The sequence below is a fragment of the Carassius auratus genome, unplaced genomic scaffold (genome assembly GCF_003368295.1).
Source record: "Carassius auratus strain Wakin unplaced genomic scaffold, ASM336829v1 scaf_tig00215639, whole genome shotgun sequence".
Lineage (NCBI taxonomy): Eukaryota > Metazoa > Chordata > Actinopteri > Cypriniformes > Cyprinidae > Carassius > Carassius auratus.
The window spans coordinates 43,774-70,500 of NW_020528175.1; the positions used below are offsets into that span (position 1 = coordinate 43,774).

Consider the following 26,727-nt stretch of genomic DNA (forward strand, 5'->3'; position numbering starts at 1 on the left):
CATTTTAATCGCATAACATTGGATAATGGAAACGCTGTCATTTCACAACAGTTTCTATTGACATATATAAAATATTTTGCAAAAGTTTTGCACAAACCTGAAATGGAAACCTGACTAGTGATGCCTTTTTGGTGTCTCACCCAGTCATAATGATGTAATAATTGAGATAGATGTTGTTAAAATTAAATAGAAATTAGTTAAAGAAATAACTAATGATAACTGTAAAAAGGTGTAGCACCTACAGCTCTGCATTTTCTTCTGAAAAAGTCCAACTTTGGCAAAATATGACTTATCTGAGTTTGTTTCTAAAAAGACGCCTGATCATTTTAGTTGTAGAAGTCTCACAGTAGTTTTTTTTTATTATTCTGAGGGCCAAATAAAGTGTGTAGAAAATGGTCATAAACTAAACCATAACTATAAAGTTGTTGGTGTAAAAGCTTGATTAATATTAAACGTGGACCTTATTGAAAAGTACAATTATTCAAAATATAACCCCCAATTATACAATGACAATTGCATATCTAGCAAATCTAGACTGATAAACAATAAACACTTTGTGTGCCAAGCTGATGTTTTATTTATTTTTATCCACACAGCTGCTCATGGAGGAGAATGAATGCTTGAAACTGGAGCTCTCCAAAGCCAAAATGGCGTTAGCGGAAGCCCATATGGAGAAAGACTCTCTCCAGCATCAAATGAAGAACCTCAAACTCACCAGCAGGGGCAGCAACAGCTAGTGGCAGTGCATGTATGTGTGTGCATACAGGACTGACACCTGCCACTGGGGGGCAGCAGAGTGCTTGGAGGGGCCCGTCCCCATAAAAAATCCCAACTCTGCATCCGAGAAGAGGATGGTATGTGTGCCGGGACGGTGATCTCACCTCGGGATCCAGACTTTGCAATCAGTGGCATCTGCTCTTAAAGAACAGTGTTCTTTACTATAGTATACACACAAAGCTTTAGCATCAGAAAAAATCAAGTGAAAAGTCTCTTCGGACAGCCTGTGGAATTCCACAGATTTTTGTGTTGCTCTCTTCCTGTTTTCATTATGTCTTTCACTTCATTAATTTTTGTGTCGACGAGCAAAGAGGTGATGAACTCACATTCTCTCTCACTATCTCTCTCAAACTTTCGTACACAATGTAGAAGCACATTCCACCCTTGACCTTTAACCCCAGAGCAGTCTTACACACTAAGTGTCAGGGTGTGTGATGTTGAATGTCATATCTTTGGAGGAATGTCTTAAAAAATGATTTTGCACTGCTTCGAACTCTTTTGTTAAACAATAACTAAAGACATTATAATATCTAGTGATTAATACTTTTGTGGTTATGTATAGTAGTTAAAGAATGTTTTGTTAATAAGTTCCATTGAATTGGTGTAGTCCAAATTTACCTTCATTATGTTAATATCTCAAAAATGGGAATATGTTTTCGGAATTATGTTCACAAACACACTACAGGATTTTGCACGACTCGATCTCTCTAACTGTATGGACAGATTCTGTGTTTTGCAGTGCAACACTTTGATATTAGTTCAGTATTCGCAACTAAAAACGTGGTCATTCCATGTTTGTCTTTTTATGTTAATATTTGCACTGCAACAGTCAAAATTAATTTTCAGGGGTTATTTAATGTTAAAATACCATTCAGTCTGAACATGGAATGTTTAACTGATGCTTTGTCACATTGTTGATCTGATTACCAGCATTTCTGCACCAAAAAAACAAAAACAAAAGAAAAAACGGATGGATGGATGTTGAGTGAAAACCACTTAGATGAAATGAAATCTAAGAGTTTGTATAAGTACATTTTTGTTTTTGGCTTTTCTTATTTATACTTTAAAAGAGAAGGGCCTGTTTTATGATGAAATAGGACGGGGAAAAAATATTTAAATGTTTTCTTGGATTTGCTTCACTCTGTCTCCTCCCTTTTGTTTTCTTTCTGCTTGGTTTTTCCTCTCTACAGCGGCCTCTACAAGTGCCTGTGACTGCACACCTACTTCAGAGGTACTGCTCAATATTTCTCTCACATTTTGTTCTCTAAATGAATGTTTTAATGCTCTTCACAACACAAGCTTCCATCTGGAGAACATTTTTCAGATGTTAGGACTTGACCATGGAGAGCTGAATGACACCTGATTGTAGGAAACAAGAACTTTTCTTTTGTAGTTCTAGGCCACACCCCATGCCACATTAGCCCCGCCTCAATATATAATAGACACGCCCATTATAGATGGAGGCCCACCTCTTTAGCACAAATGTTCAAACAAGCAAACTTGTAAAATAGTTATTCCTTGTGTCCATCAGAAGCTGCTTGAAGACCTGAGACATCTGAAATAAAATGAGGAAATAAAATTTCAAATGTTTTATTAATAAGTTTCAACTCTTCTCTTTTTGTTTAATTATTTGAGTTATTAAATGAAGATCTATATGTTGGAGATCCTGTTGGGCTGAAAAATATGCACTTAATCAATTACCTAGTCATAAAGTTGGCATGAAATGGAAATTCGTGCATTTAGAAATATATTGTCTAAACATACATTAATGATGTTATTGTGTAAAAATCATATTTTCTGACCTTGTGATTTTATTATTTAAAAAAAAAAAGCTTTTTATTTAAATATCATAACTTGACCTTCCAATGAAACAACAGGCTTCTCTATTTTTTCAGTGTATTACTTGGATGTATGTCATAATACTTAAGAAACTGACATAAATGAAAATACTCGGTCCAGTATATCATGCTTTTACTCCCACAATGTTTTGACGTATTTTCTACATCAACTTTTGACTTTTTGGGGGATGAATCACTTTTGCTAGGTGCTACTTACAGTAAAAGGTCCCTTTTCCCATGAGTTTCCAAAAAAAAGGGTCTCAGTCTGTGTGATCTCTGTTTGGTTTGGCTTCACCTCTGTACAACCTCAATCTCATGTGGTACTCTCATGAATTGTAAAGTCAGGCCCACAAGTGTGTGTGTGTGTGTGTGTGTGTGTGTACGATCCCACTCTATGCATTGCCTATTAAGGCAGATGAATACTGCTCTGTTTGCTGCTCGATGAAGGAGTTTATTCCTGGAGTTAGAAACTAAATAGACAGTGAACACCCGCTTGTTTTTGTGTGAGTAATGCAGAGAGCGTGCACACAACTGCCTCATAAGATCTGGTTGTTTCTGTTTCTTGGCAAAGCTGAAATCTAGTGACTCTGTCCAACACCCAGTGGGCCTGCAGCTGCCTCTCTCTCTCTTAAACACACACACACACACACACACACACACACCAGATCATCTCTTTCATTTCTCGTGTTCCTTCTCCAGTCTTTAGCACTGTTTTTTCCTCTCTTCAAGACTTCACAGCTGAATGGCACAGGAAGTAATGCTGAGATATTAGTGAAGTTGTAAACAAAACCAAAAAAAAAAAAAATGCAATCTGTTCATTCAGTATTTCAAAATTATAGTGCTGAAAAATACAATCTCTTAGAAAAAAAGTATAGTGGTGGTTCATGGTAATTTATGGAATGAGATTATGGAATGACTGCCAAATGAGATGATTACCAAAATAAGGGACCAGTTTTCAGATTTATTAAGGCTTTTAACAGTGTTTAATAAAACTGAAATCTGGTTAATGTAAACATGACATGGAATAAGAATATGACCAGAATAATCTAGGAATATTTGTGTGCATATAAATGCAAACAGTGACTGTTCACATGTGCATCATCCTCAACAGATTTTAGAATATTCATTTATGCTTGTTATGGGCTTATCCTGCATTTATTAGACTGCATTTATTTCTGCAGTTATTAACCCTCATTCCTGTCCTTGACAATAGACAAAAATACAGTGAACTGCAAAATGTAGAACAAGAAACATCTTTTAATGTTTGTAAAATTTGGTAAAATTCAGGATGCTGGCATCCTTGTTCAGGTTAACGGGTAAAATAAACTGAATATCCTAAATAAGCTGTTTGTATGACCCAAATTTTAGTTCTCAGGGCATTCTTGGAATATTATTCAATGGTTGTAAAAACTAAACCTTAAATAAACTAGGATGTTATTTTTTAGTTCCCCAAAATATTAGGGTAACATTATCTGGGATTTATAATGATTTACACTGAATGTTCAAAATAAACCGTTTGTATGACCTTAATTATATTAAAGATAACCCCGAAGAATATTTTAGGTTCTCCCCTAATATAATGTTTAGAAATATGACATTTAACCAAGCAGGAATCAAACAACGTTAGCGGAATGTTCTGTGTTTGTTATTAAATACAGCATTTCCCCCCCTACTGTATTCTTGAAAACGAGAATATTGCCTTTATCTTTACCATTAAACATGTTTACATGAACCCCACATTCTTGGCATGTTTATATTCTGATTCATCATCAATATTAGGCAAATTATTAATATTCTTGTCTTTCAAAACAAACAAATAAATACTGAAAGAATTACCATGCCATTTGTACCTTTTATATATTTTTTACGTTAATTTATACGTTTTTTTTTTTTAATGGAAATCATGGAGTACCATATTACCATCTCTCCACCACAGTAGGGTGGAAACGTGTCTTAAAATATGATGTGATATCTTCTCCTCGTGCGCCAATGAAATCAAAACAAGGTTACAGTAACAGTGCTCGGTGTCCGTGACTCCACGCCCAGCCGGAGCAGCTCTCTCTTCTCGTAACGGAAAACTGCCATATAGGAACAGAAAGAGAGAAACACTGATGCTGGGCCGCCCTGCTGTCAGTACAACTGCGCGCACACACGCACACAGAAGAGAAGAGAAAGAAAGAGCGCGCGGAGAACAGCGCGTGTGGAGAGCGGCTGGTGAGTGAGATTTAAAGGGCTTCTCCAGGCAACCGGCCGGTCAGGAGCACAGCTACACTGGGACCGTGTTACAGGAAATATCCGGTGCATCATTCCAACATTGAGCTCCGGTATGGACTAGCGGCTTTATTCATACAGCAGCGCGCGGCGGAGCGTCTGTTTGTCGGTAACATGCCGCAGGCTTCCTAAAAGCAGACCTCGCCGTTCAGTCCGGGTTGTTTTTGTTCTCGTGGATTAAACTTGTGTCCGGGATGGGGAAGGAGCAGGAGCTGCTGGAGGCTGCGCGGACCGGGAATGTGGGGCTGGTGGAGAAGCTGTTGAGTGGGAAGAAAGGATTGCTGGGATCGGGCTCGGGCTCCATACCTCTGCCTGGGTTACTCAGGTATGAAAACAGACCGTGGCGGATAAGTTTATGTAGGCTATGTGTGTCTGAAATAAAAGGGCTTTCAGGAAGTCGTGCTGTTTGTATCAATACAGACAGAAGGATTGCAGTTGCTTGAGCAATGCAATACATCAAACCACACACACACACACACCCACTCTAGGCATCCCCGACCCACTGCGCCCCTCATACACGGTGCGTGTCGGGATATAGGGAAGACCGCTGTGACATTTAGTTTCAACGTCTGTAAACTCTCTAATGTTTTTTGGGTTACACGTCTCAAACTTTGATTTGACATTCGCTTATCTGTCTGAAACATGTTCAAGCGGTTTAGAAATCCACCAGTCATCCCTAAACTGTGCGCATTAATGTTAAATACAAGCAGTGCTGTTGTTTGTATCCTGATAGACTTGCATTGTGAGATCTGACGTGTGTGCTCTGGAGATGCAGAGGAGAGCTCAGTGTCTTAACTGTCTTGCCAAGACACCAAAGTCTGCAATCAGAAGTCTGAGATTATGGTATTAAGGGGATAGTTGACTCAAAAATGAAAATTCTGTCATTGTTTACCCAACCTCATGTCATTCCAAACCTGTATGACTGACTTTCTTCTGTGTTGGAACATAAAAGAAGATTTTTTATTTTATTTTATTTGGGAGTGGTCCCAAAAAAGAAGCAGAGCCTTTTGGTTACCAACATTGTTTAAAATATCTTCTTTTGTGTCTTAGAAGATCATACAGGTTGGGACAACATCAGTGTGAGTAATGTTGAATTGTAGTTTTGTATTGTCAGTTTTCAGGTGAACTGTCCCTTTAACTCAAGATTTTCTCATCAAATACTTCCAAGACTAAATGATCTGGGCTGTACAGTACTGCCCACATTCATTTCATAGTTCTGTACGAGGGGGGAATCAGATGGGAATGCAGTAAGGGGGTGCCCACCATGGTCCTGCTCATTTGGCCTGATGAAGGGTGGTGGAGCCACCCATAAAATTTTATCCCAGGCCACCATGTAATGACAGCCCCGCTCTTACTGTATGCCAACTCAGTTTTTGTATGTCTCCTAAGGCATTTTATAAGAAACATCTGAGAATAAATTGATACTTAAAGGCTTTTCTTCCGAAAATTAAAATACGGTCATTTATTTTCATGTCATTCCAATCCTGACTTTTATTATTCTGTGTAACACAAAATAAAATATTTTGTAAAATAGCTGTATTTTTTTGTCCATGCAAAGAAAGTCAATGTGGTTTGAGATCCATTTTTGGACCCCAATTGATTTTAATTATGTGGGCAAAAAAAACTTTTTTCTTCTTCTTCTTCTTCTTTTATTATATTTTTATTGTTTTGTTTTGTTTTAATTTATTATTATTATAATTATTGTATTTTTTTTTATAAGTCAGAGGGATGAAATTAGTGAGTTTAAGACAGTGGGAGATTTAAACTATTTTTGTTTATTATGAATTAAAATTTTTGCATACAAAAATAAAGTTCCTGTGATGTAAAATAAAACTAAATAAATAAAAACTCATATTTTTGAGAACAAAGGAGTGGTTTAATTCTATAGTGACAGATACGGATTTTATTTTATTGATTGACTGACATTGCTACGACATGCAGCTAAGGAAACCTCTGAGCAATAAAATTTCCATTGCAATTAATTCTAATTAATTAGTTATTGAAGGGTTAATGAGGCCTCATAAAAGAAGAAATCTTTCCTTCAGAATAAACTTTAACACACTGTACTGTTCGTAATACAGAGTGATTTCTCCTGTACCTAGTGTGTGTTGCTCTGTTCACTCTGTGTGATTGATGTGTGATGTTTGATCAGCTGTGCACGCATGTGTTTGCAGTTCTCAGGTATATGATTTCAGGAACACGATCATCTCCACATCAGTATGTAAAATGACAAATGTGTGGAGCAGAGAGAAGGAAACGTATGCTTCGGGAATGGCCAGGCAGAGGTGGGGGAAGGGCACCTGGGAACGACATGCCTGCTCGCATCTGTGAGAGCAAGAGAGGCTGATCGAGCAGAGAAGTGTGCCGCCCGGCTCAGACACCAGCCACCTCGCTGGTTAAAACTGCGAATATAATCAATACTGCGCGTGTGCTGCCTGGACAAAAGATCCCTCGGTCTGGTAATAGGGCATTTTTCCAGCAGCAACAGCTGACAGAATCTCACCGCTCCTTAATATAGGGCACAGAAGGCATTGTTCTGTTGTTTTGTGGTCGATCCTTGAGGTTTGTTTGGTTGGAAGGTAGGAAGTGTTTTGTGTTTGTGTTTTTCTCTTATTGGGTCAGGACTGTTGGCTGGAGGATTGGGACAGTGCGGTGCTTTGGGGGGGTCTGGCCCTGTCCATATGTCCACAGTGCTGGAAGTTGTGCTTTTTTTCTCTGTGAGCTCTGCAGCGTCACAGTTAGTGACGAAGCATTGCCCAAGGAGGATTCACATGGCCTTATCTGAAAATGAGGGCGGGTCTATGACAGGTCAAAGGTCACTTGAAGAATTGTAGAATGTTCAGAATGTTTAGAATGTTCATAATGGAATGGAATACTAGCTGTCTATCTATCTATCTATCTATCTATCTATCTATCTATCTATCTATCTATCTATCTATCTAACTATCTAACTATCTATTTATATAATATTTATATTTATATAATGTGCTGCACATAGTTTTACATGTGGATTCTAATTTTCGGGAACCGAATTAAACATAAATTGTAACCATTAATCTCCAAGTACAGCGTCCCTGGGAAGGCCAAACAAAGATGATTGGACAGCGTTAACAGCGTTTCAACGACATGTCGAACACAAACGCAGCTATTCCTTCTTCTCTGTCGGAGCGCAACAAGACCATGCCCCCTGTTTGTGTATTCATGTGGGCGGAGGTTAGTCAAAAAACTGTTTTAGTGACGTCATTACTGCAGGAACTAGAGGGATGTAATACAAACGAGTCGTTTTTTGTAGGCGAATTCTGTTAAATCAAATATCTCGCTTGGCATTGTACTTTGAGCTTTAGCATTTTACAGATATTATTTATACTCTAAGAACAACATTACACACTAACTAAAGTTTAAAACATGGAATCACGGTGGGGGGGGGGGGGGGCTTTAAGAATTTAGTAATTTAACCCTCTGGAGTCAAAGGGTATTTTTGGGGCCTGGAGAAGTTTTGTCATGCCCTGAGATTTGTGCTTTTTTCAGTTTCTTATAAATATCTAAATGGGTAAAATTTAATCTCACTGTAATCATGATAGTGAGCGTAAAAACTTTTTGTGAATTAATGGATTTTTATTATTATTAGGCATTCCATCACTCGTTTATGATGTGAAACTTTAAAATATGCGTAAAAACAGGGTTATTGGAAACAGCTATTGTTGTATACTGTTTGAACTTACAACAGAGTGCATTGCACAGAATACTGTTTCCCACAATGCAATGCACTCTTTTTTAAGTTCAAACAGTATTTTTTAAAGGACGAACAGTAGTGGGTCTACTATTGGTTATCAGCTGATATTAAAGATTTATAGCTATCGATAAATTAAATATGATTGAATATTTAATTGTATCTGCTAATTTCTTACATCACCTTTAGATTACCTTTGCCATCATCTAGCGATTACCTGAAGCCAATCTTTGAAAACACAAATTTCATAATGCTGTTAAATATAATTATAGTTTTTATTTTTTATTTTGTTTATATTTTATTCAGAAACAGTGTAGAAAATTAATATCTTAATATTTTAATGAATTATTTAAAATATTAAATTAGTAAAATTTCATATGGCAATCACTTAATTATTGGACAAAATGTTAATATCGATGCATGTTCATGTTTTCTCCATTTTAATTCAGATTTGTGTAAAAAATGTATTTGCTTTTAGCAGATGCCAAAAATGACGGATGTATCTCTTTAGTTTAATAGCACATTGTTGAGCACTTTGCATGTCGGGATGCAGTATTCCATGCAGTGTGCTCTGTTGTATTCTCCACGTTTTGGCAAAAGCAGTAGTAGGTCGTTTTAATATTCTGTCCTACTGTCAAAATCCCTGTAAGGCAAGTGAGTTTAGAAAAACCCCGGGCTGGATTACGAATAAAGTATGTTCCAGTGACATAGGTTGGTGGCTTTGACCTCTGACACACATACACTGTTGCATGTGGGACGGGACCCACTGCTGTACGATCAATGTTATGTGCCCTCATAGTGCTAATGGATTAGCCCATCAATAATGACACACTGTGAATGCTGCATTAGGCAGCACAGCACTTAGAAACACATGATTTCAAATAATACTACATTCATACGCTTGGTGCTTAATATGATAATGATAAACTAGATTGCGCAGTAATTATTTGTCTCTCTATTAAAGAGCCTGAGTCATGATCTGGACTTGTGAAACAGTAGCTTGATGTATTTTTAGGTCTGAATGTTATTTTTTCCCCATTCTTTTGCAATCTTACTAAAAGCATATACACTACACAATAAAGCATCACTTACTGGCATTGATTCATCATTATGGATACTCTGACGATTATGTTTGTTATGGGAAACAAGATGGGAGGATCTCTCTTGGCTGCCAGTCACTTTTCTGATGCCCTTTTTCTCTAATTTGATTGGTCACTGAGCATGTTAATCATTCTTTGCTGACACACTGCTGGTGTGAAGGTTGTTAGCTTAATTTATGTTGCCTTCTAAGATACCTTATTTGATTCTAATAAGGCAGCACTGCATGTACTCTACACAGACAGGGCAATCCCATAATGCATATCGATGAAAATATAAATACAAGATGGCGGATAAGGTGAGAAAAATGTTAGCTGTTAATTATTTTATTTTGTTCAATACTGAAAAAATACCATAAAAATTTAATTGTGATTTATAGAGTATTGTGCTGTTAGCTTAGCAATGAGCTAATGCTAATTAACTATGGTTTTATAGTAAAAGTGTTGTAACCATGTTTTGTGCCATGTTGATTATCATTTGTATAGCCACAGTTTTACTACAAATACCATGGTTAAACTATAGTATATTAAAACTATGGTTAATTTATGGTTACCATGTTTTAACTATAGTAAATTTTATTTTATTTGTAAAACCATGGTTAATTTTCATTAGGGGAGGGCCCTAGACAGCGAGTCAGCTAGCTAAGTTTGAAACAAAGCTTAAGTTTCTGTCAGTCATATAAATATTAATATATAAGGATTTTAAAAAAAATTACTATACAAACTGGCTAACACCTAAAGCATGAAACACGAATTAAAACACTAAAATATTAGGAAAATTGACCAGTTATTTGTTGTACAAGAAGTCAGCCATCGTGACTTATCCCTACTTGCTAATAATAAAAAAAGAGCAGTTAGCATCTGTTTTCCATCTTGGCCGGTCTGGAGCAGTCACAGATTCGTCATGTCCCTGCAGTTAATCAAAATAAACATTCAGCGCCATTATCCCCCGTCTTATCAGGCACCGCAACAGACCGCTGAGCGACACAGACCGCAGTGCCATTGAGCGCACCACATAGAGCAATCCACACTTCACTGTCAGAGCCGCTTACTAAAAACATGGACCGCTCCCAAACCTTCTGGTCTGGAGCGCAGCCGTCAGCTAGTGTGGAGGAGTGTTCTGAGATAGAGAGAAAGAGGGAGGAGGGTGTTTATATATCACCATCCATTAAGGGACGAGTGGACAGGGGAGGAAGGGGTGGCGTATTAGGGTCAAAGTTCAGACTTGTATGGAATGGAGTGTGTTCTGTCTGCTTCCAAGTGCTCACTTGCGTGTGAGTCTACATAAATCAAGAAAGTTTCACTTTTGCACAGTGACTCAGCATGGGAACCAGACAATTGCAAACCAGACTCGCAGAGCCAGACTTTTAAATGATCAGCATGGTCTACTTTGTGGCTTATTTTGGGTAATTATGTCCTGCTTAAACAAATAAAATGCTTTCATGGAAAGCTTGTTTATGTGACGTTTAGAGTAAATCAGAAATTCAGCTCACCTCAGTAATTGACTGTGGAACAGTACCTCACACAAATAATAATTATTTATTAATTTACTAATAATTATTTAATCCTCAAACGCATTCATTGTTGCAACATTATAACATGTAACAAAAGTTTGTTTCCCAGTGGACCAAAGTTGGAATTGTTACCTAAAAATAAAAAAGCTAATAAAAAAAGAAATGAAATTGGAATATTAGATGAAAAAACAAACTTAATGAATGGTTTATAAATTATAAAACTTCATGGACTGGTTAATATTTCTAATTTGAATTCAGGAAGTTACTTGGTCAGGCAAACCCATTTGAGTGCAGTTCTTCATTTTCAAGTCTTTATTTGTAAGTACCTTTGGATAAAAATGTCTGCTATTGTGAATGAATCCATGTAAAGGACATATGACTTTCAGAGGTCTTGCAATTTTTATATGCAGTGCACATCAGATAATGGAGGAAAGAAGTGTGGGTGTGCTGTATGAAGAGTCATATTACATTGGTACATTTCATTAAAAGTAACATGTTTATTTGTTGCATTATTATGCAGGAACCGCTCTTCAGTGTTTGAAGCAGATTAGAAAGATGCAGGTTTTTCCTTCACTGTCAAGCTCAATTTACTTCAATACTAATGATTAAAGAAAGCTCGTGTGCACTGCATGAAGAATGTTTATTCAATTTTGTTTGTCCATAAGTAAAAATAAATACAAATATTTGATACCCGTGCTGTTCACCAGTAAAACTGCAAAACATGGTTAAACTATATTAAACTAGAACTTGCATGTTGGAATTTGTTTACCTATGTCAATAGTTAAGAAGCCTGGTAAGGACATTAGCAAAACAGTATTGCATGGTGGGAAGCATCTTCCAAAACATGCTCTGGTTTTAGCAGGGGGTGTAACACGTTACATAACATGCTATCTCATTAGAACATTTGTTACTAACATCATTCACAATCAATGCTTTTCACATGTTAAAAGAGCTTCATAAAGCATTGCATGATGGAAACCTCATACTAAACACAGTAACACACTCTTTTTAGGACTGGACATGATGTAACATGTGTTACATGTACTGTAATCACTTCGCTTCACAAAGAGCTTCACAATAGGATTGCATGATGGAGACCATTATTCAAAACACACTTTTTTTAGAAGGGGCTGTAACATGCGTTACATGAAACATGTAATTCAGTTAATACACATGTGTTCCTAACATAATTAACAGTCTCAGTGTGCTTCACAGATTAAAAGAACTTCATAACAGCATTGTATGATGGGAATCCTCTTCCAAAAACAATCTTTTCAGTAGGGGATGTACCACATGTTACATGTAACATGTTATTCTGTTAACACATTTATCACAAATAGCATTCACAGTCTCAGTCCTTTTCCCATGATGATGGGAAACATCATTCAGAACACTGTGTCCTTAGCATGGGACAAAACATGTTACATGTAAAATATTATCTCATTAGTTGCAAAGATTATTCACAGTTCCAAAGCTTTTCAAGGGTTTAAAGAGCTTCATAAGAGCACTGCATGATGGGAACCATCATCCAGCACACACTCTTTTTAGCAGGGGGCATAACCAATTCATGCAACACATTGTCCCATTTGTTGCAAAGATCATTCAGAGTCCCAATGGTTTTTCACAGGTTAAAAGTGCATCCCTCCTGTTCCCTGATCAGTTTAGCTCTTTCTCCTCGAGCTGTGGCAATACGTGTTAAGGCTAACTGCTCCGTGGAGGGAACCCATCTGTGCTAGGGAGGTCTTTGATTAGCTTAGGCTCTGTGTAATGCTTCTGCCAGTGATTGTTCTACTCCTCGGAGCATGCTTGACTTTTGTTTGAAAAGCTGTCATAAATCAACCTCTTAGGCCCTCATCCTTTAGTTTGGAGTAGCTTATGGCCTAGCGTTTTCTGTGCTGATGATAGGCCATGCACAGCACTGTTTAGACAAGTATCCTGGTATTATGGCTTAGATATCCCGTTTCCCCCCTGGAAAGTTCTCAATCACATGATCGGACACATGATTAGCCTTGTTTCATGGAGATTTGCATAGAAAATACCAGTGTTGCTTTAAACCTGGATATAACAACTCAATATTAGACTGATTTAAGTGTCTCAAACCTCAAATTTACATTTTTAACCATACTTTAAAGTTCATACTATACTTGTGCTTTTAAATCAACAACCCTGAGCCTTTTGTGGGCACTGGGCAGCATGCCTCTGTTCGCTACAGAATGTAACCTAAATACATGGCATATCTGACATTCCCAAATCACAGGATCTTATTAACAATGGATTTGTGTGAGGATGTTTTGATGTTTTACAAGAAGCACGGAAGTAGTTACACAGACCTTTGACCCTCCCTCTGGAGAAATATGTGTGTTGACACTTTCCACTTAACAAGACCACTCAAGTTGTGTCTAATTTAGCCGTTCAGCCAGGCACCAAGACGTGTGAATAGAAAAAGTCCCTCTCCTCTTTTTGTTTCTTGTCTTTTACAAATCCCCCATCTTATCTTTCAATCTCTCTCTTCTTTCCACTCTTCCTTTCTTACCTCGCTCTTTTTTCAGTTGGGATCTCTATGCCGTTTGTAGCAGGGCTTTCACTGTAGTATCGATCAGCTTCGCTCTCTCGCTCCGTCCTGATTGAACCTAAGACTCAGCTTACAGTCCCATTAGAGGCTGGGTCAGCACTGCCTGCCAAACCGAAGAGAAAGACAACGGGTGCCAAAAGAGCTCAATTACTCTATTCCTCCTTCACACTCTATCACCCGTTCTCCCATTTTCTTGATATATATTCATACACTCACCTGTTCATGGAAGATTTTTCTGAGTACCGGTAAGCCTAAAGAAGAAATATCCAAAAATAACATTTATATTTGTTATATTATGTCATATTTATTTTTGTGTCAAGAAAATAAAGGCTTTTTTCTGGTCAATAAAGTTCTTTATTTGGGCTGTGACAATTAAGAATACTGTGCCCCAAATTCACATCCTTATTACTGTATTACACTGTTTACAAACCAGGAGGGATATTAAGATATTCATTGTTGTTGTTTTTTATATATATATATATTATAGTGGACACCTTAACACATTCAGTCCTTGTTTATTGTTTTATTTTATTTTATTTTGTTAATGTATGTTATTTTAATAAATCTTTCATTTGCATTAGTTTATTTACATTGTCAAAATATTTTCTTTTTTATTTTGTTATATTATATTTTTATATTTAATTAAATTTAATTTTGTTAATGTATTTTATTTTAACAAATTTTTAATTTTCCTTAGTTTATTTACATAGTAATGATATTTTATGTTATTATTTTGTTATATTATGTTTGATTTTTTTTTTTTTTTGTAACTAAAATTTCATATTAATTCAGTTTAGTAAAACAAATACCATGACCACAATTACAATAAATATTTAATATTTTACTTTATTTTATTTTTTATTTCATTAAAATCGATGTAAATTAAATTGAGTAAATATCACAACCACAATTACAATACCACACTTAAGAATATGTACAGTTCTAGAATGCAGAACAGTCTTCTATTTCTTTATCCAAAACACAAATGTATTTTTATTTTGGAGTGAAATAACACCCAGACATTTCTTGACAGTGTTTATGAGAATAACCTTTTTGAATGTATTATTTGTGAAGTGAATTGGACGGTCTGACAGAAGAATGTGTCAGTCCCTGAGTAAAATCCACTTAAAGCTGAGTTAACACCAGCTTACTGGTGTAACCCAATTCGTATTGAATGCAACATTACTGGCTGGTAATGCTCTCTGTATATGTGTGGCCTGGATGTTGTAGTCATATATTTAAACGGATGTTCATATCTCCGCTTAAGAGCCTGTTCTGTGTACATTATGCAGCCTTGATCGTTGTCCAGTGTTTGTGCTCAGTCAAAGGATGTCCTAGTGATAGCGATGATGATGTGTTGTGTGTGTAAAATGACAGGCCAGGGTTACCGCAATATCCCATGATTCTATTTCCTTCCAGATGAGCTGGCCTGGCACAGTCACACGCATGCTGATAATGATCGCTTGATTTAGAGAGCACAGGATGTTAGGACAGTGCACAGATGTATTCACATGTGTTGAAATTTTTATTAAAACATCCTTTTGTTACATATTTCAGTTCAGTCTAGTACACATAAATTCTGCCTATTTGAGAAGGATAGTGGTAACTCTCTTTTTTCATCTGTGTGATGGGAAATTTTGTTGTTGCGTCAAACGTAGTGACTAGAATAGCACAGGAAATTTCTTTGTATGTATTCATTTTTTTTAGCAGACCACTGATACACTGACTCATTATTGAATTTCCTCATGCTGACCAACACACACATCTCCACATGTTCTACACAATCCAGCATTCCAGTTAAAAGGTGTTGAGTATAAATGTGTGAATAATGAGCAGTTTTTGACATCTGATGTTGTATAATGTGTATACTGCGTTCATGGCAATTGGGGTTTGAACCTTTAAACTCTTAAACTCTGGAGATTTTAGAAAGTCTTTTTAGTACATTTCTTCCTCAAGTCTGCCTTATCTTCTAAAAAATGCTGTCATCGAACTATATTTAAAAAAAATTCCTTACTAAAAATAAAAACATTACATTTCTTTTAAATAAAAGAAATAGCTTTGAGCCTTTGCTTTGATTCCATGTCAATTAACTCAAGTACTTGAGATTCATTACCCGGTTACATTCCCGCTATTATTTGTCTGTGTATTTGTTTTTGGGTACGTATCTAGAAACTGGCATTTACTGCAAGGTCATAGCTGTGCTGGTCTTATTTGTCAGTGATTATTACCGATAGGGGAACAGAGACTCATGGGAAAATCTGAATGTTGTGTTATTTGTAGAGTGTTCAGAACTGTAAGAGAGTGATATATGACTGTTCTCCTCTGTTTTTACACCGCTTTGGCAGACTGTGTTTCAGAAATGTTTATGGGTTGTAGTATTGATGGGCTTGTATGGCTGAACACTGTGGTTATGGTTATTTGCTGCAATCCAAGTAAATCATAATTATTTACTCTTGTAATGAGCAGGATTTACAGTAATTCTGACCCACTGACCTGTGAGTATTGCACATACATATTTAGTATATAAACTATAGGACATGCATGTATATATCACATTAGGCACCTTCTTCATCTATTAGTGTGTGTTGTTCTTATTCACTATAGGCTCATATAGAGCAAAAAAGACTCATCTCTCAGGCCATCTGAAACAAATGAACCTAGGGCTGTCAAGATAACAAATTTTGCTGGACGATAAATTGTCCAAGAAATTATCGCGATAAATATTAATATTGTCGTTCTAAGACCAGTTTCAACTAATATAATGATAATGGCATAATAACGCAGGTACACCTTTTCAAAGACCAATAAACTTTTATTTTATGGCAGATTCAGAAAAAGAAATGCCAACATGTTGACTTTGTGTGGCTTAAAATTTATTTGTTTTGTATGTTATAATACGTTTATATGCCAGTTAGGGATGCTCATATTGACCGTTTAACCGAAAGTGAACATATTGACCGATGAAGGGGCCGTTCACACATCACATCTTTTTTTGTGCTCAAATTCGTTATTTCAAATGCGGTATGCGCGCTCATAATGGAAGAGATGCGGTGCGACGCGCTCGCTTTTTCCACTTGTGTGTGAGTGTGTGAACTCACTGGGCACGTTGACACATGCAACCACATGCCTACAGACATATTTAGCTAAACAACCCAAATAGAGCGAGCGAAAAGTAGGCCCATTTCGAGAGAAAGGGCAACGAAGTTACTTGCAAAACATGCTATGCGGTATTAAAATAAAGCAGTAATGCAAGTACAATTCTGTATCACTTAAGACACAAACATCCACAAGCAAATGAAAAGCGCTTCCCAAAGCTGGTCACTCTAGCGAGACGTTATCTCTTTATTCCCGGGACATCTGTGCCATCGTAGTGGGTGTTTTCTACCGTGGGCTGTCCACAGGCCTAGTTCCAGACTAACCACACATCATGACATTAAATTTTTTAAATAAAAATTGAAAAAAAATAATGCGGCCGAAAGAATTATCGAGCTCATTTTTTTAAATCGTACAATTAATTAATTTATCAACTATCGCGACAGGCCTAAATGAACCATTCTAAACCAGTGATACACACAATCTGAATCTCTAAATCTCTGCCTGTGTTTGAAAACAAAATGCCAGCTTACTGCTTACTTATCGGGGACTCGAGTTTGAGACTCGGACTCGAGTGCGACTTAAGTCGCAAACACAGAGACTTCAGACTCGACTTGATACTCTTCCTCGAAAGACTGCGGGACTCGTGAACAATGTTAATTTTTAGTAAACGTCTGATGAGCTCGCTAGTTATGGGTCATACGCAAAAGATGCGTCTCTGAGAGCGGATGCTTCATAGTGAATCAGAAGAGCCAGCTCGCATCGAGTGAGAGCCGGCTCCCAGTTTTTTTTTCCCTTTCACTGCTTACCTCAAGGCAGAACTTTGTTTTGATTGGTCAGCAATCGCATCGCGGCCAATCCGATGTGAGTATATGGGATCATACCATTATGTAAAAACAGAGAGGGGGATAAAGTGAAGCGGCACTCCACTGAAGTTAATGATTCGTAATAACGTTAATCGAGGGGAGACTTTGTATTGTGGCAACATCGGTTCCTTCAGAGAGAATCTTCTCAAAAACAGGGCAGATAATCACAGAAAGAAGAAATAGGATCAGTCGATCAAAGCCGAGGCATCTGACACTTATGAGGTTCCATTTATTTTGTTACAAAACTATTCTTTTGTTTAATATTTTAATCAAACATTTTATTGCACAAATTAACAACAAAACAGCAAATAAATCCACAGAACTAGAACCAAATTCATAAAAACACTGCACATGAAAGGGTTTTCAACACACAAACCATTAATTTTGGCAAAGTTATGGTAAAATAAAGGCCCACAAAAAATCCAAAATTAAGAGCCGTTAAGGAGTCGAAAGATCCAGCTCTTCCCATCACTAGAGCTCGCTGTTATTCCCTCCCTTTTTTCTGAAGGAGGACTTGCATGTTATATGCAGTGTTGCCAACTTAGCGACTTTGTCGCTAGATTTAGTGACTTTTCAGACCCCCATAGCGACTTTTTTTTCCAAAAAAGCGACTAGCGACAAATCTAGCGACTTTTTTTGACAGACCTTATTTAGTCTCTGAGACTCTACGGCACTGCCGCACGAGCTCTCTCTCTCTCTCCCAGCATGCACACACGCCTCTCTCTGCATCTACTATGTTCAGCGAGCAAAGAGGAGCAGCACTTTCAGTTAAAAAAAAATATTCTGTTGCTTCTATCTCTATTTTACATACAAGTATAGCTGAAATCACAGTACAATCATTATCTTAATCTTATGTGTATGTGATTTCATTAGACAATGTCATGAATAGGATTTTAGTGCAGAGATTAACATATTCGAGAGCTGGATATGTAGTCTTAATGGACCGCGTTTCAGTCATTATAATATTAATTCCGTTGTCGGACAACAGAAACATTAAAATATAATAATAAAAAACTTTTATTGAAAATTTTAGCTGCCTTAAAATGCAGTACATGAGCACAGAAAGGGCAAGATAATATGACGCACTTACGTCATGAATATGCTAATTAGCATATGACGTCATCTAGCGACATTTAGCGACTTTTCAGGCAGGGTTTAGCTACTTTCCATTGAAAGAAGTTGGCAACACTGGTTATATGCCTGATAAAGCAGCGTGTGAGCATACCAGCTCTGCTTTGTGTACAGCTGTTACTGGGGAAACCTCTATTTCTCGCGCTTTATGTCTATGCTTTAAAACATGTCCTGCTGGCAAAGAATGAATTTGCATTTTCATTAAGTCCGCCTGATCCACGCAGCAAACATATTTTGTTTGTTATCAAAAAATATCTACTCTAGAGGAACTTGGCTGTTGTTATTGATTCTATTTGGAGTCTACCGGAAGTTAAGTTAGGTCCACAAAAGCGCGCACTCGCAGTAACGTTTGTTTATGTTGTTGCCGTTGAAACCGTCTATATAGCTATGCAGTGTTCTTAAGCAGCTTGGATGGGTCGCTGTACGTGATGGAACATTTATTTTCTCCAGAGACCTAATATAATAAAGAGACTTGAAACTTGACTTGGACTCTAGCTCAGAGACTTGAAACTTGACTTGGACTCTAGCTCAGAGACTTGAGACTTGACTTGGACTCTAGCTCAGAGACTTGAAACTTGACTTGGACTCTAGCTCAGAGACTTGAGACTTGACTTGGACTCTAGCTCAGAGACTTGAGACTTGACTTGGACTCTAGCTCAGAGACTTATGAGCATCTCTGCTGTACAGTCTAAACTGTAAAAATAGCTAGAATCATGTCTTTCTTTCTTTCTTTTCTTTTCTTTTTCTTTCTTTTATTATTAAAATACTATACTAAAATACTAATAGTAACATGAATTATAGTAATTTAAGAAAATATAGAGAGGTAGAATGCAAAATGGTCTTATATTTAAATTTAAATATAATCTTTAAATAATAAAATTCAGTTTGCACAAAGATTAAATCAAGCATCAGCTTATTGCATCAACACGGCTGAATGTTGTTATGTAAACCTTGAAGGTGGACAAATTATACAGATTCTTCCATAAGCGAGACCTGAGATGAAAAATGTAATCATTTGAGATGCTCTTGTGTGTTTTGAAACATATATGTCATAGACTAGAGTCAAAAGTTCAAACTTTTGGCAGTCTGATCACATCAAGAGTCAAGAAAGAGATGTTGAAAGTCACGGTTGATATTGTGGTCTGGTTGATTCGTCATGCTGGAAATGGAAGGTCATATTGAGGGCGTTGCACATTTTAGCAAATGTGTATGTCATCTGGGTATTCTGTGTGTGAAAAAAACCTGCAAACTGTGCACAGTATAAATACTTTAAAGCTGAAATAGTAAAATTAGTACGATAGTATGCAGTTCCAAAACATGCCTTCTCTCTCTCGTTTTATGTGCCTTCAGCGGTTTGTTTGTAGCTTTGTGTAGATGTTGTGTTGGTGTTCATGTGTGTGTTGTTCAGAAGTTAAAAGCTGATTCTCTCTCTCCTATAATTGCTTGTTCATCTATATGGCTGCTTTTGCTGATGTAGTTGAGTGTAGGCAGAGAAAAGAGGCTGTGATTCTGAATGAATATACTGCATGTTCATGTATAATGGCTTTGAGCCCACAGTAATTCTCATAACCACTGCCACTACCACACATACAGAATGTCCCTAGTGCAAATATATATATATAAAATTACTTTATTTATTGCACATATTTAGCTTATGTCTTTCGCTATTCAAAGACGTGTATTTATGTTGGTATTCGTGACTTTAAAGGGTTAGCTTATCCAAAATTGTTGTTATTTTTATTTTATTTTTGGACTAAAATGTATTTTCGATGCTTCAACAAATTCTAACTGACCCTCTGATGTCACATGGACTACTTTGATGATGTTTTTATTACTTTTCTGGACATGGACAGAATACCGTTCACACAGTTTCAATGGAGGGACAGAAAGCTCTAGGACTAAATCTATTAACCGTGTTCTGAAGATGAACGGAGGTCTCTCGGGTTTGGAACGACATGAGGGTGAGTTATTAATTACATAATTTTCATTTTTGGATGAACTAACCCTTTAATTGTGACCTATAGTCGCACATACTACCCACAGTCTGCTTTATTAGATTTAAGAAACTTTATTTAAAAAAACACATTTAATTTAATTTAATTTAATTTAATTTAATTTATTTTAATTTAATTTAATTTAATTTAATTTAATTTAATTTAATTTAATTTTCACACTTTTGATAAACTTGTTCATAACAGTTCATAAAATTGTTTCCCAGTTTATAGGAGACAGTTTTATTTAAGACTCTTTTTAATCAGACAAATAAATGTTATCCACTAGTTATCCATAACAGGAATTTTTGAAAAAGTAACCCAGTTTTCTTGTGTTTTATTCAGATGTGAGTAACACAAGAGAAATGACTCTTTTTAAACATTGTGAAATATTCATGGCCTTCAAAGCATAATGAAAAATAAACACTGTTTCATTTTTCAGTTCTCTTATTTTTTTGGGCCCCATTAATTTTAAGTACTTTGAAGGGCAATTTCATTGAGGTTTAGTGGCATATTGAACAAGAAAAACTACATGAGAGAGTTAGAGAGAAAGAAAGTTCCCACAAACCTCAATGTGTGCCTTATTCTGCACAATCTGTCTTCATCTCACAAACATCACCACTGAGAGAATGAGAGAGGAAAGAGGGAGGAGCAAGAGAAGTAAAGAAACTCCATCTCACTCTGTCTCTGTCTGTCTAGCTAAGTGGATATAAGATGTTTTGCTTTTAAGACCCAGAATTAACATTGAACATCAAGTGGAGACTGAAAACAGCTCCAAATTTTGTTAACATACAAAAATTTCCTTTAAAAGGGAAATTGTTTTCCTCTTTTTCCACAACTTGGTATGATTCTTCATTAAAATGTCTGCAATATAGCCCCGCTTTGATTAAAATTCTTCAATGGTCGTGTAAACAACACCCTTTTCCCCTGGACAAATATAGCTCTGCTCACAGCAATTTTGGTGCATGTCTCTTTAAATGCTAATTAGTTTGTGTGTGTGTGTGTGTGTGTGTGTGTGTATTTGGTGGTGTGTTACCATCAAAAACAAAACTAATCAACTGCGTCCTCAGTGCCCCTCATGCCGGGACAAAATGAAGACAGGTTCACTTTTAAAACCAGCTACAAAACACCTGCATTGCTAACGAGAGATTGTTGTCGCTACAGATGCTCAAGTGCAGAGAAAATGGTAGATAGCATACAACTGGCTGAGGGTGGAAATATGTTAATACAGGACAGTCTGTCAGCGGTAGTGAGTGGAGCCTGAGCAGTATGACATCATACTGCTCATAAAATCAAAACGGCATTATAATTGTGACTTTTCAGTTTTCTGGGTATTAAAAAAAGAGTGAATGTATTTTGGATGTATCCAACTGCATGCAATAAAAAGTTTAGCTACACTGCGGAATGGATCAGGATATGCTACTAACCTAAACAATCAGGTCAAATTCATGTTTAAGTTGGGGAATTAATGAAAGCAGAATGTCAGAAGGCCAGTTTAATGCCACATCTGAATAAGAATCCTCTTTACAGGTCGCTGGTCTAACACTTTATCAAAAGGTTGGTTGTTTTTACATTCTGAAATGGTACATTCATTCGATTTATTATACTAAGGATTTTGCACCCATACAAACCATTAATTTTATTATATAAAACCTGTGCTGCCAAGATGAGTCGAAATGCACACAGGCTAATTTTTGAGCTACAGGCAAAAAAGTGAAAAATTTCAAATTTGAGGTTTTGACAAAAATGTGTTAATTAAAGGGTTAGTTCACCCAAAAATGAAAATTGTCATTACTCAACCTCATGTCGTTTCAAAACCCATAAGGCCTTGGTTATTTCTTCAGATTCAAATTAAGATATTTTTGATGAAATCTGAGAGCTCTCTGACCCTCTTTAGACAGCAATGCAACTGCAATGCTCCCAGGTTGAGAAACGTATCAAGGACATCGGTAAAATAGTCTATGTGATAGTCCAGCTATAATTTTACGAAGCTACGAGAATACTTTTTGTGCGCAAATAAAACAATAACATATTATATTCAGTGATTCTTCTCCCCGAGTTATGTCTTCTGCCATTTTGGAGAGTACCCAAAACATAATCAACGCAAACAGCGTTTTTTGCGTTTAGTAGACAGTGCGTGCATGCTCCCAGTGCTCCAAATAGCAATTAAACATCTAAAAGTATCTTTATTTGTACATTTTCTGAGAAAAAAATACCTTTGCTTGCTTATCGCGCTGACTGTCATCTGAAGCGCCTGCATAAAGGTGCTTCCAACTGCATGCAATAAAAAGTTTAGCTACACTGCGGAATGGATCAGGATATGCTACTAACCTAAACAATCAGGTCAAATTCATGTTTAAGTTGGGGAATTAATGAAAGCAGAATGTCAGAAGGCCAGTTTAATGCCTCATCTGAATAAGAATCCTCTTTACAGGTCGCTGGTCTAACACTTTATCAAAAGGTTGGTTGTTTTTACATTCTGAAATGGTACATTCATTCGATTTATTATACTAAGGATTTTGCACCCATACAAGTCGGGAATGAGCACCCCCTGCTGGCCAGACTAAAACTAGCCCCACCAGTGAGCTAGTTCTTCACAACGGCCTACCAGCCATCAGAATGTGCTACCAGCTTCAAAAAGAAAACAAATTCAAATTCGTAATTGAGGTGGGGAATTCATGACAACAGAATTTCAGGAGGCCAGTTTAATACCTTATCTGAATGATGCTCCTTTTCGCAGTCTAAAGTCCGCAATCATTATAGTAGAACATTTGCACCCATTCAAGCCAAGGAATGATCACCCCCTGCTGGCTGGCCTAAAACTAGCTGCTGCAGCAAGCTACATTATAAAAAATGGTCTCCCACAAGTGTACTGACCAGGCTCTGGCCTGCTTAGCTTTAGTTAGGAAACAAACTCTGTGTATTGCATGAAACAGCTGCATTCTTTTGGTTTGATATGCAAATGTACCGAACAAATACAGGAATTTTTCCCCAAGGAAATACAAACAATAAATGGCGTTTTGAAAGTCTTTGATTTAGCTTGACAGATTGCTGTATAAATGCCTCGGAGAGCCGCTTCTGAAACAAGCTGGTATAAACAAAAGCATTGACTAGACTGACTGAGATCAGCTCCAGTTCCCGTGTTTGAGCCGTAATGTGCCGCAGACTTGTGCAGTGTATAAATGGTGTCCTTTCAAATAGCAGAGCAGAGCACGAGTTAACGCGATCATTCATTTCTCTTTACTACTAGTTTTAACACAAATAAACATGAATGAACATCTCATTGCACGTGAAATTGCTCAATCAGTGTTTCAACCGTGGAAAAGATGTCAACAAAACAACTTTTAAGCAAAATGTCATTTAAGCATTTTATTTACGACAGCTTGTTAGTCAGCTAGAGAAATGAAGTCTAATGAAGAGCATTAAGCGAAATATTAAACTATATACTTGTTTAAATTAATCTGTTATGAAACATTTTATGACACTGTGTAATTTAATATATTTTATTAAATATAAAAAAGTTCATTTAAAAACTGCATTTTATGCAATTTGTTGATTATTATATTTAAAAATAAATAGTTACAGTTGACTGTGTCTTAACAGTCTGTCGCTCAAACAGGTGTAGCTCAGTCATTTTTCGTCCGATTCCAACAAATCATTTTGAAGGTCTTTTGATGGAGAGTGTAAAAATAAAAATAGCTAACTTTTGAAAATATGCTCATTGTGACTCATTTTGCCAGCGCAGGTCACATATAGCATCTTCTAACTCTCAAATAAAAATATTTTAAACTAATTTAATAACACTTTTAAATGTAGCAAGTCAATATTGTAGCAAATAATGTAGCAAATACATCTTTTACATTACAGTAATGTGTAAATCAAATTATAGGATTTAAAATATTTTTAGTTTTTAAATTTCTTTTATATGACATATTTAATAAAAAAAATTATATAATATATATTTATTTATATTAAATGTAATATAAAATGTAAACATTTATATTATAACATTTTAATTCGTCCAGTTATTGGTTATTAGAATTAACATGAAAATAATTGTCTTCTTGTCAGAATTATAATATTGGCACATCCATCTCTATATTTATTTTAGATCAGTGGCACCTCTCTTAAATGTAATATTTTTGTAATATTTCTTTATTTATAATAAATAATGCTAATCAATATTAATATTTTAATACAATATGTAATTCTTAATGTTACCTTAAGGCTGGTTCACACGGCAGGATAATTAGGCCGATTTTAGCCCCGATTCACCCCTTCCGACAATCTTAGGATGCTCCGATTATCGTAAAATAATCTGATCAAATATTCCTGCCGTGTGTGGTGTGTTAAGACCGCTCTCCTGTGCTCGGAAGAACGTCGGGACCGCTCCGATCTCAAATCGGGGATATCCAACATGTTGGATTTATTTGGCCCGATTTCTTCTCGTGTGTGGTGTCCCCTGAGGACAAACAATCACGCAGCCTGTGGACTGTGGCATGTAGCCAATCAGAAAGTGAGGTGACGAGGCGGTGAGGAAGTAAGTACCGGGAAACAAAATCAAAACAGCCGGCGTATATAATATAACAAATACAAATAAAGTCGATGGGCATAACTACATCCACAACTGCAGTCCACCAGAGTACATGGAAACGAATATATGAACGTTTATTTCAACGATTAATCTGTGTAGTACGTAACAACATTTCTATGAGATAAAACAACAACTTTCCTCCATATCATGATGTAGCAAGTATAGTCCATGCTCGCGTTGTCTCCACCTCTTTGACCATCGCCTTTTCTTGTTTTTCTTATGTTTTTTTTCCGTTAAAAACAAAGCACAAACTACGGCCACTGCATCCTCTTCGTCCGCCTTGATTGTTTACTCAGAAGTCACGTTTGATCTCGAGGGATTTTGCGAGATTTCCAGTCTTACCTGGGAATGCTCGGCAGTCAAATCGGTTCGTGTGTGATGTGTTGATATTGCCGTGTGGCTGCACGCCACACACTGAACGACCAAAACTGTTAGACCCGTGATTTTTTATCGCCGTGTGTGGGGTCTCTCAGGTTTGGAAAATCGGCCGACAATTTTAAAATCGTCCCGTGTGAACCAGGCCTTAATCTGAAATAGGTCCAGTAATATTCTCCATGTATACACAATTATGTGGTCAGTTGAATTGTATTATGTGCATTTAGCTTTGTTATTTTTCCCTGAGGTCCATTTCTGGGCTGTGACCCACCAATAGAGAGGACTAGCATGTCTTTTTCTCTTTGTGTGTGGTTGAGAGGAAGGCAACCTTTGCTGACTCAGTTCGGCAGAGCTGTGATCCCTGAAATAGGGCACAGCTGGAAGTGTAGGGCGTGAGTGTCTTTGTAAAAGAGAGGCGGATGCTCTGAAAGAGTATTCCCAGACAGGATTCTGGATGATTTAGCTGGAAGCTCCTCTGTCAGACTACAGCTCAGACACACACATACTTCACTAAGAGAGCCCCCTTTGGGCAAAACCCGCTCCTGTCTGAGAGGAATCACTGCTGCTGAAATCATATTTTGACGTGGAATAAACAATAAAAAAATTTGATATTTTTTTCATGTTTTAAATGATGTATTTCTGAATGTATGATTGAACAAGATGGGTTGTTTATTATGGGTTGTTAATGCAGTATTAACATCTAAAGCCACTTTCTTTAATGTTTATTAATTCATTTATTTATTTATCCACCATAATGTTTTATTTGTGGTCTTTTATCAGCAATTATTGATGTACTTGATAAGTTCGTTCAATTCATTGACATATCATGTAGTTTATGTGATAAATTTTATTTCACTTGATTGACAGTCCTTAAAGAA

General features: G+C 36.7%; 2 protein-coding genes across 4 annotated transcripts in view; both read left to right on the top strand.

Annotated features, from left to right (window-relative positions):
• Positions 1-2,378, top strand: part of LOC113095196 (UHRF1-binding protein 1-like) — a 36,955-nt gene extending 34,577 nt beyond the window's left edge. For all 3 annotated transcript variants that reach the window (XM_026260835.1, XM_026260836.1, XM_026260838.1), the window contains one exon: positions 597-2,378. In XM_026260835.1, coding sequence (XP_026116620.1) covers positions 597-737 — 141 coding nt within the window. In that variant the 3' untranslated portion in view covers positions 738-2,378. The remainder of the gene's footprint in view (positions 1-596) is intronic.
• Positions 2,379-4,573: 2,195 nt separating this feature from the next.
• The window catches only part of LOC113095194 (ankyrin repeat and sterile alpha motif domain-containing protein 1B-like), a gene marked incomplete at its 3' end in the record, with an annotated part of 44,213 nt that continues 22,059 nt past the window's right edge, over positions 4,574-26,727 (top strand). The window contains exon 1 of the mRNA XM_026260833.1: positions 4,574-5,211. Within this exon, the coding sequence (XP_026116618.1) occupies positions 5,081-5,211 (131 nt within the window). The remainder of the gene's footprint in view (positions 5,212-26,727) is intronic.